At 38.8% G+C, this 12,587-nt stretch overlaps 1 protein-coding gene across 3 annotated transcripts in view; it reads right to left on the bottom strand.

The window, feature by feature from the left end:
- Positions 1-12,587, bottom strand: part of LOC139724610 (transmembrane and coiled-coil domains protein 2-like) — a 134,229-nt gene that overhangs the window by 82,776 nt on the left and 38,866 nt on the right. For all 3 annotated transcript variants that reach the window (XM_071635746.1, XM_071635745.1, XM_071635747.1), the window contains one exon: positions 6,645-6,773. In XM_071635746.1, the coding sequence (XP_071491847.1) occupies positions 6,645-6,773 (129 nt within the window). The remainder of the gene's footprint in view (positions 1-6,644; positions 6,774-12,587) is intronic.

Below are 12,587 nucleotides of genomic sequence, written 5' to 3'. Positions count from 1 at the left end.
ACATAATGTGCATTCGGTCATCTACCAGAATTCGGCCACTTAATTGCCAGTGTGCTTTATCACCAGCCAGTGAGTTCTACCAAAGATCGTACACTGAAGTGTACGATCTTTGCTTCTACAGTCACATCACACGCAAATCACATCATTACACATACGGTATTAACACTCATTCACGTACAGGAAAGTCCTTAAGTCTCCTCCAAAAATCCATCGAAAATCCCAAATTCCACCGTCAAAAGTGCAGAATCGGAACTTTTCCAAGCGCGCGCGAATTAAGTCCAGTTTTAAGAGTATTGTCTACGCGACGGGTCGCGGAAAAAGTGCTAAAAATCGAGAAATACGCCGTTTTCTTGCGGGATATTTTGATTATAGCAAGCCGAGAGTGTGATGATATCAGAGGTCGTATGAGTGTACGATCTTTGATGGTATCCACAAAAGCAAAAAAGAAAAACAAAATTTACGTACCCCCTAGGCAATTACCCCTATGATTAGTGTCTACGGGAATTATTCAATGCAAGGGTTGAATGCAAATGTCTACTGCACCAGTATTCGGCCACCAACGAGCGCCGCAACGTCCCCGGTGCAATTTTGCACCAACAGTGTAGAGCGCGATGCATTTTCAGCGGCCTTGCACACGCATTGACATTGAGCACGCATATCGTGCAGTGTGACTGCGACCGAGCAAAATGCTCCTCCAACGAAAAAAACAATTAATGTTAATTTGAAAAATCATCAAATATCAAAGGTCGTATGAGTGTACGATCTTTGATGGTATCCACAAAAGCAAAAAAGAAAAACAAAATTTACGTACCCCCTAGGCAATTACCCCTATGAAATAGTGTCTACGGGAATTATTCAATGCAAGGGTTGAATGCAAATGTCTACTGCACCAGTATTCGGCCACCAACGAGCGCCGCAACGTCCCCGGTGCAATTTTGCACCAACAGTGTAGAGCGCGATGCATTTTCAGCGGCCTTGCACACGCATTGACATTGAGCACGCATATCGTGCAGTGTGACTGCGACCGAGCAAAATGCTCCTCCAACGAAAAAAACAATCAATGTTAATTTGAAAAATCATCAAATATCAAAGGTCGTATGAGTGTACGATCTTTGATGGTATCCACAAAAGCAAAAAAGAAAAACAAAATTTACGTACCCCCTAGGCAATTACCCCTATGATTAGTGTCTACGGGAATTATTCAATGCAAGGGTTGAATGCAAATGTCTACTGCACCAGTATTCGGCCACCAACGAGCGCCGCAACGTCCCCGGTGCAATTTTGCACCAACAGTGTAGAGCGCGATGCATTTTCAGCGGCCTTGCACACGCATTGACATTGAGCACGCATATCGTGCAGTGTGACTGCGACCGAGCAAAATGCTCCTCCAACGAAAAAAACAATCAATGTTAATTTGAAAAATCATCAAAATACGGGCCAGTTTGTGATGACGGAGAACGAACTTTCATAAATCTAGAAGGACATAGTCCCTCAAATAGGCCTAAACGTAAATTTCGGAATTCTTACGAACATTTGAGCAGCGAAGTCGGATCGTTGGGGAGTTTATGTGTTCGTATGGTAGCGGAAAATCGCAAAGTGAGAAACGGGAAATTTTCGGAATGGTCACTATACCATGGGGTCAAAACTTCAAGGTCACACAGAATTTGCAAGGGTCAACCGATTATCACCAAAATCTAATCGATTCTTTCCTGTCATTATCCAAACATTCCCTGAACATTTCGTGCAAATCCGTTTACCCGTTCTCTTGTTATCTTGTACACAAACAAACAAACAAACAAACAAACAAACAAACAAACATACAAACAAACAAACAAACAAACAAACAAACAAACAAACAAACAAAAAAACAAACAAACAAACAAACAAACAAACAAACAAACAAACATACGGAACCCTTTACATAACCCCCTGCCGATTTTCATCGGCGTGGGTAATAATATCATCTGTTTCTCATGAATGCATCAGTTAGTTTCTGCTGGGATTCTTGTGTGCATTTCACAGCTTTACACAAACTAGAACAATTCAACCAAAGTGTGCAGTCGACTGGCAAACCCCTGCTTTCTCATGTACTGTAATCTCTTTCATTTAACACTACAACTAGGGTCCTACATTCATATTTTTGTCACTGTGAAGTTCGCTGAATCTAAAATTCTGACTGAAAATTGACCTTTTTAAATCACTTATAGGTGTACATACAGTATGTACAAAGTAGTATTTCATTCATCTATCATTACATCAAATAGCATCGTCATTGAGTTTCCCTATTGGAGATCATGGCCAGAATATGACAAACATACATAGCTATTTAAAATTAGGTTGTAATAAGGAACTAAGGTGAATTGGGAAAAAAAAAAATTATAAAGTTAATGTAAGATCTGCCACTTTGACAAGAACTAAGTAGCTGTAGTAGATGGTAGATTTGTCAACATTCCATTTCCAGGCTGAAAGTACTTTTTTTCATGACAGTGTAAGGGACTACATTAGTTTTGGTACAGATTCACCAAAACATCTAATATCTGAGAGTAAAATATTTAGGCTATGTTTTAAAATCCGTGAAGTTAGTTAAGCATGGGGTGGTTCAGGATTTGAGCAGAATGAGTTAGTTTGTCTGTATACCAAAATTTCAAGTCCATGGATAACATTTATTTCACAAAGTCCCTCCCCCCCCCCCCCCAAAAAAAAAAAAATAATAATAATAATAATAATGTTTTTAAAGGACTTTTTTGTAACATTTCTCTATGAATAGTGTAAAGGTAGGTGTGGGATCTGAACATTTATGGGAGAATCAGAAACCTTGGGGCAGAATTCATGATTTGTGTTCATGTGACTAGCAGGCATGCACTCAACATTAATGACAAACTATATCTGGCTGACACTAAATGTCATGAGCACCGCGATAATTTGGGGAAAGACATAAATAAACAGAGTGTTGAATTCTCCTCACTACGTCACCACACAGAAAGTTAACAGCAGAAGAAACGGTTTGTTACCATGGAAAGAGAAGAAAAAGAGAGGGACCTACAGTTGTATAGCATGCTCTGCTGCAATCCCAGGTAATACTGTATTGAATATCTTTGAATCATTTCTGATATTCTATGTTAGTTTTTGTACCTTTGAAGAAAAGATTGTGGGTGAATAGTTGTGATGCACATGACTGGACTTCTTTCTTACATGAAATTCATTCCATCTTTACTCCAAAAACCTGACTTCAATTTGATATGGGACTGGAAAACCTTTGCTATTATCCATATTCCCATAAACATATTACACCTTGTAAAAACAACCACATTTCCAGATAGCGCATACTCTCTAAAAAGAAATAATAAAATGAGTGAAAATGTTCACTCTTGAAGGAGTGAATAACAGAAAAGAGTGAATTTTGAGTGAAAATGATCAATTTCACTCATTTTAGAGTGACCTCAGGGATCACTCCAGAATCTTCAAGTGATATATATGGGTTGTGATATGTATCCATGCATTTTCTCAGAAGGGGCGTTGTTCTTTACATACAGCAGGAGCATCCAGTGTGCTCACAGTTTTTATTTCTTTTACGCTACATCATATTTGAAGAACTTGCATTGTACTAGTGAGGGAAAGTCCCAAACCATCTATGCACAATGTCAACAGAGCAGCTGGCAATCATAGGGAGAGAGGGAAATGTGTGTTTACAAACTCTGCCAACACTAACTGACCCCCAGATTTGAACCAGGAACTTGTGATTAATCTTGGCAAACTACTTCCTCAATGTCCATTCTCTCTCAGCATCTAAACACTCTCTAACAACTCACTGATGACTGTATTCGAGTAATGAGAAAAAAAAAAGGAATGTTTGATAACATTTTCATTTGCATCATAAGGAAATGAAAGTATAGTAATTGTTCCCTGCCAGCTGCAATATGTAATTCTTGTAATGACTCTAAAAGCTGATCAGCTGAAAAAGTTATTCAATGCTCTCCCCTCCCTCTCTATCTATCGATCTATCTATCTATCTATTTATCTATTTATAACATGATATAGATATCACATGATACACGTATTATGGCCTATTTAACCTGCATACTACATCTGTGTACAAGCTGTATTCCAGGCTTTGTAACAAGGATAGGATGAATCCATTCTATCAATCAATCTATCAATCTATCTATCTATCTATCTATCTATCTATCTATCTATCTATCTATCTATCTCTATATCACATAGATACTATATTTAACCTGCATACTACTATACAAGCTGTAAGGTCTTGTAACAGGGATAAGATGAATCCATTCTATAAATCTATCTATCTATCTATCTATCTATCTATCTATCTATCTATCTATCTATCTATCCATCTACATCTCTCTATAAACATATCACATGATACCAGTATATTCAACCTGCACACTACCGTTGTATACAAGCTGTGATGTCTTGTAACAGGGATAAGATGAATCCATTCTATTAATGTGTCTCATATTCGAGAGTCCATGAATCATGACTGACATTTATTGAGCTCGGGTTACGGCTATCTGTCACCTGACCTAATTCAGTCATTTCATAAACTGACCTTTCTCATGAACACCCTCAAGGCAAGGATGTTTATTTTCTTCTATTTTGAGTACTCCTCTCTTCTCTGTTTGTAAATAAAGTATCAATGGCCAAATTAGCTATACATGTAAATACAGGCAACAAAAATAGCATAATGTGACACTTAAAAATACTGACTGCCTTGTGTTTGTTGAGATCTTTTTAGAATAAAATAATTACAAGCAATTAAATAGTTGGCCTTCAAAAAAGTTAGATACATCTTTAATATCCCACATCTAATTTGATTTGATTTTGTCCTGAAAAAACACTTAGTTCCAAATTTCTATCCTTTCTGCAAATGGTAATAAGGATTCAGAACTTAACAGTACTACAGGACCGAACCGATGCCCAACCATTTCAAGACTGTGGCCTGATTGCACACAGACACAGTGCCAACTGAATCAGAACCCTTTTGATGCCATCAACAACCTTTTGAACTTCAGATGATCAGACAGCTTACAGTTCATCACTCCTCTTGCTTAAAACGTCCCTATAGATGTGTACTAGCCTTTGCACCTTAACCATTGCAAAATAAAACTGATCCTTAATTGTAAGCCCCTCCCTGTACTACAATCACATATTTTGAGAGTTGAAACTGAAATTTATCTAAAGTTTGTATATGAATGCATAGCCTGTACATGACAATATAGCAAAACCTGTCTTAGTGGCCACCTGTCTATAGCAACTACCTGCCACTAAATGACCAATAAAAACAATTCCTTCCGAGACAAAAAGCATGTTATGAACCTGTCTATAGCAGCCACTTGGCTATAATGGCCACTTTTTTCGTCTCCCTTGGGTGGCAGCTATAGACAGGTTTGACTGTATCACAAATGTGATGCAACTCAGGGTGGCGTAATGACCTTCTTGCTCTGAGCCAATCAAGAAGCAAAAAATAAAAGCGTTATTAAAAAGGAGAAGCATGAGGAAGCTGAAGTGGTGAAAAACTTCCCAGGGGAGTCTGTGGCAACAGGCTGGAAATATTCATGTTTACCCAGCAGCAGAGAAAGGAGGAAACAAGGTCAAAGTTCGGCACATTCAGACATTTCCCCACTTCCTTGGTCATCAGGGAAATCAGTGCAAGAGAGCTGGACTTGAATTCATGGAGGCACATGGTGGCATACTGACTGATTTCTCAACATGTGCCTCAGAATATTCTCACATGAAAATCAGTAATGTAATTGGGCTACATTCATGATTCATGGGCTAAAGATGGAAAGGGTGCTGGACTAAGGATGGGAGCGGGGGCTGGGCTAAGGATGGGAAAGGGGCTGGGCTATTAGGATGTGAAAGGAGATGGGCTAAAGATGGAAAGGGGCTGGACTAAGATGGGAAGGGGGCTGAACTAAGATAGGGGGCTGGGCTAAGGATGGAAAGGGGGTTGGGGTAAGGATAAGATAGGGCTGGATTAAGAATGAGAAGGGGCTGAGCTAAGGACGTGAAGGGGCTGGGCTAACGATGGGAAGGGGGCTGGGCTAAGAACAAGAAGATGGCTGGACTAAGAATGGGAAGGGGCTGAGCTAAGGATGTGAAGGGGCTGGGCTAAGGATATGAAAGGGGATGGGCTAAGGATGGAAATGGGGCTGAGCTATGTTGTAAGGATGGGAAGAGGGCTGGAATAAAGAAGGGGGAAGCTAGGGGCTGGACTACGATGGGAAGGGGCTGGACCGAGGATGGAAAGAGGGCTGAACTAAGGATGGAAAGAGGGTTGGACTAAGGATGGGAAGGGAGCTGCAGATGGGAAGAAGGCTGACTAAGAATGGGAGGGGGTTGGACTAAGGATGGGAATAGGGCTGGGCTAATGGTGTGAAGGGGACTGAGCAAAGGATGTGAAGGGGCTGGGCTAACGATGGGAAGGGGGCTGGGCTAAGGATAAGAAGATGACTGGACTAAGAATGAGAAGGGGGCTGGATTAAGGATGGGAAGGGGCTGGGCTAAGGATGTGAGTGAGGCTGGGCTGAGGATATGAGTGGGGCTGGGATGAATGATGGCAAGGAGGCTGGGTTAAGAGAGAGAAGGGGGCTGGCTTAGGGATGAGTAGGATCAAGACTGACCTTTGGAGAAGGTGGAGGAGAACTGAGGCGAGGCCGGTCTTCCTGTCTGGACCACTGATGGTAAAGTTGTAGAGCGCCCTCCCGAGGCAAGGTTCTCGGCGCTGCGGCTCAGCCGACGGCCTGGAGCATCTGTCAAATATTCCAAAGAGGTAACATTTTAACATTCACATTAAAACAGATCAGTATCACATTTATAGTTCTCTTATATCTTTCTCATTACTGTAAAATCAGAAATATATGCATGGCACTTTTGAAAATTTTTGTGAGAAGCCAAGATTTGCGAAAGTAAGCTAAACTGTACACATGAAAGTTTTTGTGTTTTTCTTGGTACACAATGCATTGCAAGCCAATGGCAATTTGCGAAAGTTTCATGCCAGAAAAAAAGGCTGTCAGCTCCCATCTGCGAAAGTTTTAAGCCACGTATATTCTTGATTTTACAGTAGTTGATATTGTTTCAAAATCGTACATGCTGCTGGCTGGAATGCTGGTACACAGCTGTGCATGACTGGATAACACATGCTTAATTCACTTACACGTTCACAAGACAAAATTTTGCTGTTTCATTCGTAATTCCCCTGATAGAATTAACTTTGTTTTGACTATTCTTTCATACCTGATCACTGGTAAACATTTCATATCGGGGGGGGGGGGGGGGGGGGGGGGGGTGCAATCATCACACGGTCTTGATAATCAGATGGCTATCTTTTTCTTGTATGTGCTAGGGATTTCTCATTAAGTCTGTAACAGTTTGATGTAAGGTGCAATATACTGCCAACAAGACTCAATGTAACATAGAAGCAAGAGAAGCGCTGTAAGTGCAAGATATCACGATAAGGCTGAATCCCAGTGTGGGGCCACAGACCAGGGCTTGAAACCACCACTCCATGTATATTACTTCATTATGTAGAGAAGAAAGAAGGTCAGAGATCATTGAATGAGATGCCGCAATATGCATCCCATGCAATCTAATCAATGATGAGAAGTTCTATCTCACATCATTCAGCCATGAATGTGTATCATAGAATGCCCAACACAAAACGCTGGTTCAATCCTATACACGGCTTTCTTTCAAGATAATATAGCAATGCAAAGATGGTGATACATTTAGAGCAAGATTAACACCTAGTTCTTCACAGTATCCATAAAATACCATGGAAACAAATCACACACAATAGAGAAGTCTTCCTGTTAGTCACACCTTTTTGCATAGAGATCTGCTGGTACATAGTCCGGGTAGTTGCTTGTAACCACACATGAATCATAGTGTGTAATAAAGATATATTTTTCATGATTCTTATTTAATACTGTATGTATATGGCTGCGTTTATCAACTTTCCCATGTTTGAAACACATTTCAATACCCACTATCAGAACGCAAATTTGCAAACGTCTTTCGGATCGCCTTTCTCGTGTTTTTGCATATTATCGAGTCTGTCGTGAGTCGTTTGGAAGGCCTTGTCACTAGGCACAGCTCCACTGCTGTTTGACCCAAGGAGCGGAGGCTTGTCGTTGGCAGTGGTCGGTGTGGGCAGGTCTGAGCTATATATAAACACCTTTCAAAATGACTTTGCATATTATTTATTATCAACTTTACAGAAACGCATTTCTGGTTCAAATGCGTCTGCGATTGCGTTTTTGTTTGTTTGTTTGTTTGTTTGTTTGTTTGTTTGTTTTGGGGGGGTTTCAGAAATGCATTTCTAACCCCATAATCAAAACAGCTTTGTGTTTATCAACTGCTGAAACCCCATGAAAAGTTTGATTGGAAATCTTAATTCTGCGCCAGAAGTTAGTTGATAAACACACCCTTTGTGACGCCAAATCATTGTTTGCCAGGATATCTGATACGTCCATTAAAGTAAACATTAGGCTATATCACTTGAATACAACGGGGGAAAAAAAATCTACATTGCATTCCCTCTCTCCAGATAAACAGCTGTTGTCGTGTTTGGTTTGGGTTTTTTTTTTTGTTTTGTTTCTTTGTTTGTTTGTTTGGGTTTTTTTTTTTTTTGGTGTTTAAAAAGTTCTGTAAGGGATTTGCTGTGTGTTATAATGCTTTATGTAATTGACCATATATTACAGTAAGTTAATTCAAAAGCAGAATGTTGTTTGATAGATCTACAGATTAATACATGCATGTTTAGACAAGGGGTCTATAACATGAAGTGAAGGAGTGGCATGAAAAAGTTCAGACAACACATACATATGATAAAAATGTATCCAAATATTTGATTTGGAATTCTACACATTTTCTTGGAATTCTACACATTTGTTCTTTACAAGATGTACATGTCTAGAGACAATTTCAGATTAAAACTGTCTTCAAAATGAAGTCTACTACAATGAACTGTTAAATTGTTAGATAAGATTCTTGTTGGAATGTACAATCTGTTATTATACAACACATTGAAAAATATGACAGTGAGAAGTAATTTGAATCTGGAGATTGTACAGCCAGTCAATGTTACTGTGAAATTAGTGACTTTATGTATACCCCTGGCATAAGGATCGTGTGAAACATGTATGTCCTGGCACACCTAAAACCGCTGGACACATAAGTGTGCAGTTTGAGTCTACGAGACGACAAAAGGGATTAAAGATGTCTGGTTTCTACATCCTACCTTGAATAACCTCCTGACTAATATTGTTATTCACCACTCTAGCGGGTCATGTGTGTTACTGGTTGTCATGACAACCAGGCTCGGTTACCACCAGCCGAGTTTACATGAATTTCAAATGAGATCACGTCCCACTTTATTCTTCCAATCTTATGACACAATACCAATGCAGAGATGTAGGCACGTGTGAGCCATTTAAAGCACTCAGCAATTACAATGGCTACATTTGTGTTTTATATTTTGAGGTTACCACTGAAAATCAACAGCAAGTGCAGCCATTGCTATCAATAATGTGTACAAAATGAGAACAATACTCTTTAATAAGAAAAGACAAGGATTAAAAATAGGAAACTATAGAATTGACAGTATCAAAGCGTGTGTTGTGTAGGACCTACATGCCACACAGTGAAAATGTTCAAATTCATGAATTATTGTGTCAAATTGTTTTAATTGCAACTGATTGAAAAACTTCCCTACACTGACGTTAATCAGCATCAATTATTCAGTGTTTTAGCAGTAGCCATGGCAACAGAATCATGCGCATACATACTCTATACATATCCTCCGATTCAAACCCGAGTATGTACGGCCAATTGGTGCTTACTTATGTTGATGTAGGGCAATTTGTCAATCAGTTGCAGTGAAAATGTTACATATCATCAAAGCTGTATATATACCATATTAATTTCTTTGTAAGGGTAGTATGAATGATGAAAAATGCGATCACCATAGCATCTTCACATAGTCACATCACTGGGAATAAAATAACATTAAACTTCATTAACCTTGCAAGATCTTTTCAACCATAAGCTATTCAATTTTTTATGCAAAGGTAAAATAAAAACTAGTTTTAAAAGAAAAAAAAATGCAGTGAATGGCAGTTTTCAATATCAAGTCAATTAAACAAAAGAAATTCACAGACTCTGGTAATTTTTTTGGCCCACCTTAGAATCCCTTTTCACTTTCACTGGTATGTACATGTAGTTGTTCCTAATGACAAAAATGTGGTCATTCCGTTTCTCATCATATAATGCTACAAATGTACAGTGTACACTACGTACTGCAGACTCTTGGAGGAAATGTTCCTGTTTCTATGATAGATTTCCACAATATTTTGAATGTGTACAAGACAACTTTGTATGGTACACTCTCTATCAAGATATAAGATGAGTATTTACCACATTCATACACTACTGAAATTTTGAAAAAAAAAAGTTATAAGCCTCAGCTAACCTAAGTATACAAAGATTCAGATATTGGACACACGAGGAAAACCATCTCTGAGCTACAAAAAAATAAGTCTTATACAAAAACATACTACACTAGTCTTGCATTGGTAGTACCGGTATGTCAAAACAAATTCCCCAAGATAAAGCAAGAACAGTATCTCAATTAGAGTCAATTAAACCCAATGGCCAAACTCAACCACCAACAATGGCTCTTTGCTTGCCATGTGCTTTATTCCACGACTGATTGAACTTCACCCCCACAAACAATTGCTATCACATCAGTATTAAAGAATGATGCTGCCATAATATGAAAAGCAACATATGCAGTAATAGATGGGACTAAAGCAGCTGTTCCGGTTACAAAGGCTGAGAACGTAGGTGGGAAATGCACACAAAGAGCGGAGAAAAAGAAACGGGTCGAGTCAACACACCTGTTGGGAAAATGTGTTATGTATAGTCCCAAGAGAAGAAAACATGGTTCATGGTTCACAGTCCGTTTCACTAAAAGAAAGAATTATGCAGTCGATCCAATCAAACGCAGCCATTGTTATAAATTCCATGGAACAATGAGACCCAATCACTAGCAAACGATAATCACTAAGACACCCATGATTCCCTGTCTCGTGGCAGTAAGAATGTGACTCCATTACCTGCATCTCGCATTGAAATCCCTGCATCAGTCTGCTAACAAGGCTGCGAGCCCCTTTCCTAAAAATGACTGCACTTATTGTAAAATGAAAAAAACAAAGTGTGGTTGCCTTGGCAACAACTCAATTACTCAAAGCTGACTGGTTCTTGCCTTGTAGTTATTATGGTAAATTAAAATCAGTGGAATCATCAGTGTTGTGAAATGCATCACAACACAGGGAACTGAACAACAAAGAGTACTTCATCTAGTTTTTGATATCTCAAAGAAGGTCAATAATGATTCAGAAAAATGTCAAATTCATCAGGATCCTGTTTTTTATGAAGAGGTGTACTGATTATATAGTTGATTTCTATCATAAGTCTATGGCAGCCTGTGTGGTGAGGAAATCTATAATTGATTATATATCTTTTGATAAAACGCGGCCCAGGAATAAAATTTATGACTACATGAGTTTGCTGAGTATCTTTGAGGCCGATTTCACATGAAGTTAAAATGCCTACTTGTATCACATGACTTTTACATAAGAAGCTACTGTATAAGCTGTTATTTTCGCGAGGGTTTAATTTTCGCGAATCTCACGACCGCGAATTTAACAATGCACGATGATGTAACCATTCACTAAGGTAATAGTGCCTTTATGAAGGGCTCTAGGTCAATTCGCGAAAACAACATCTCGCAAAAATGTCTGTGACCCCCTCATTCGGGAAAATATCTGTACCCGAAAATAACAGCGTATACAGTACTACTTTTTAAAATCAATAATGAAATCACAGCAATATTTCTCAAGGACTACACTGAGGTAATAAACCCATCTTTGACGATAAATCTGACATAACACTGTTTGATATGAGTAGCATTCAGTAGCAGCATTGGGCTATTATCTTTTGACTTAAAATTCAAAATTAACTTCATGTTCAGGGAGCATGAAGTGATAACATTCACGTATTAGTCAATTTATAATCGTTTTGAGTAAACAAAAAAAAAAGTTGAATGCATTCAGAGCCTCATGTCTTCATGATGAAGAAAATCTGAGCTTAAACTTATTTTAATGAAGTAATCATAAATAGATTACCTTAAAACCTTAATGTTGATAAGTTAATTTGTTGGATTTATACCAGGAAATAAAATTACCACTAGCATGCCAACCAATGAATAAACAGATATTGCCAAAATGATGAGCTAGTTGAAATTTTTGTACTACACCATGGACGAATGCCCTACACGTCCATATATGTGTGTGTGGTTTTGTTTTGCTTTGTTTTGTTTTGTTTTTTATCTCATGAAAGATACTTGAGGCAACTTCTCGTTACAAAAAAGTCAGTGATTGATGATGATCTGCAACATCACCCACATGAAAAGAAAAGTATTTGTGATTTGCACACACACACACACACACACACACACACACACACAAATGTTCACTGCCACCAGTTATCCCAGCCAGCCATTA

This window comes from Diadema antillarum, unplaced genomic scaffold, assembly GCF_040938485.1.
Source record: "Diadema antillarum isolate AM-2024a unplaced genomic scaffold, OU_Dant_1.0 scf00000223, whole genome shotgun sequence".
In the NCBI taxonomy this organism is placed as follows: domain Eukaryota; kingdom Metazoa; phylum Echinodermata; class Echinoidea; order Diadematoida; family Diadematidae; genus Diadema; species Diadema antillarum.
Note: the sequence above shows the minus strand (reverse complement) of the source record. Positions and strands in the feature narration are given on the sequence as shown.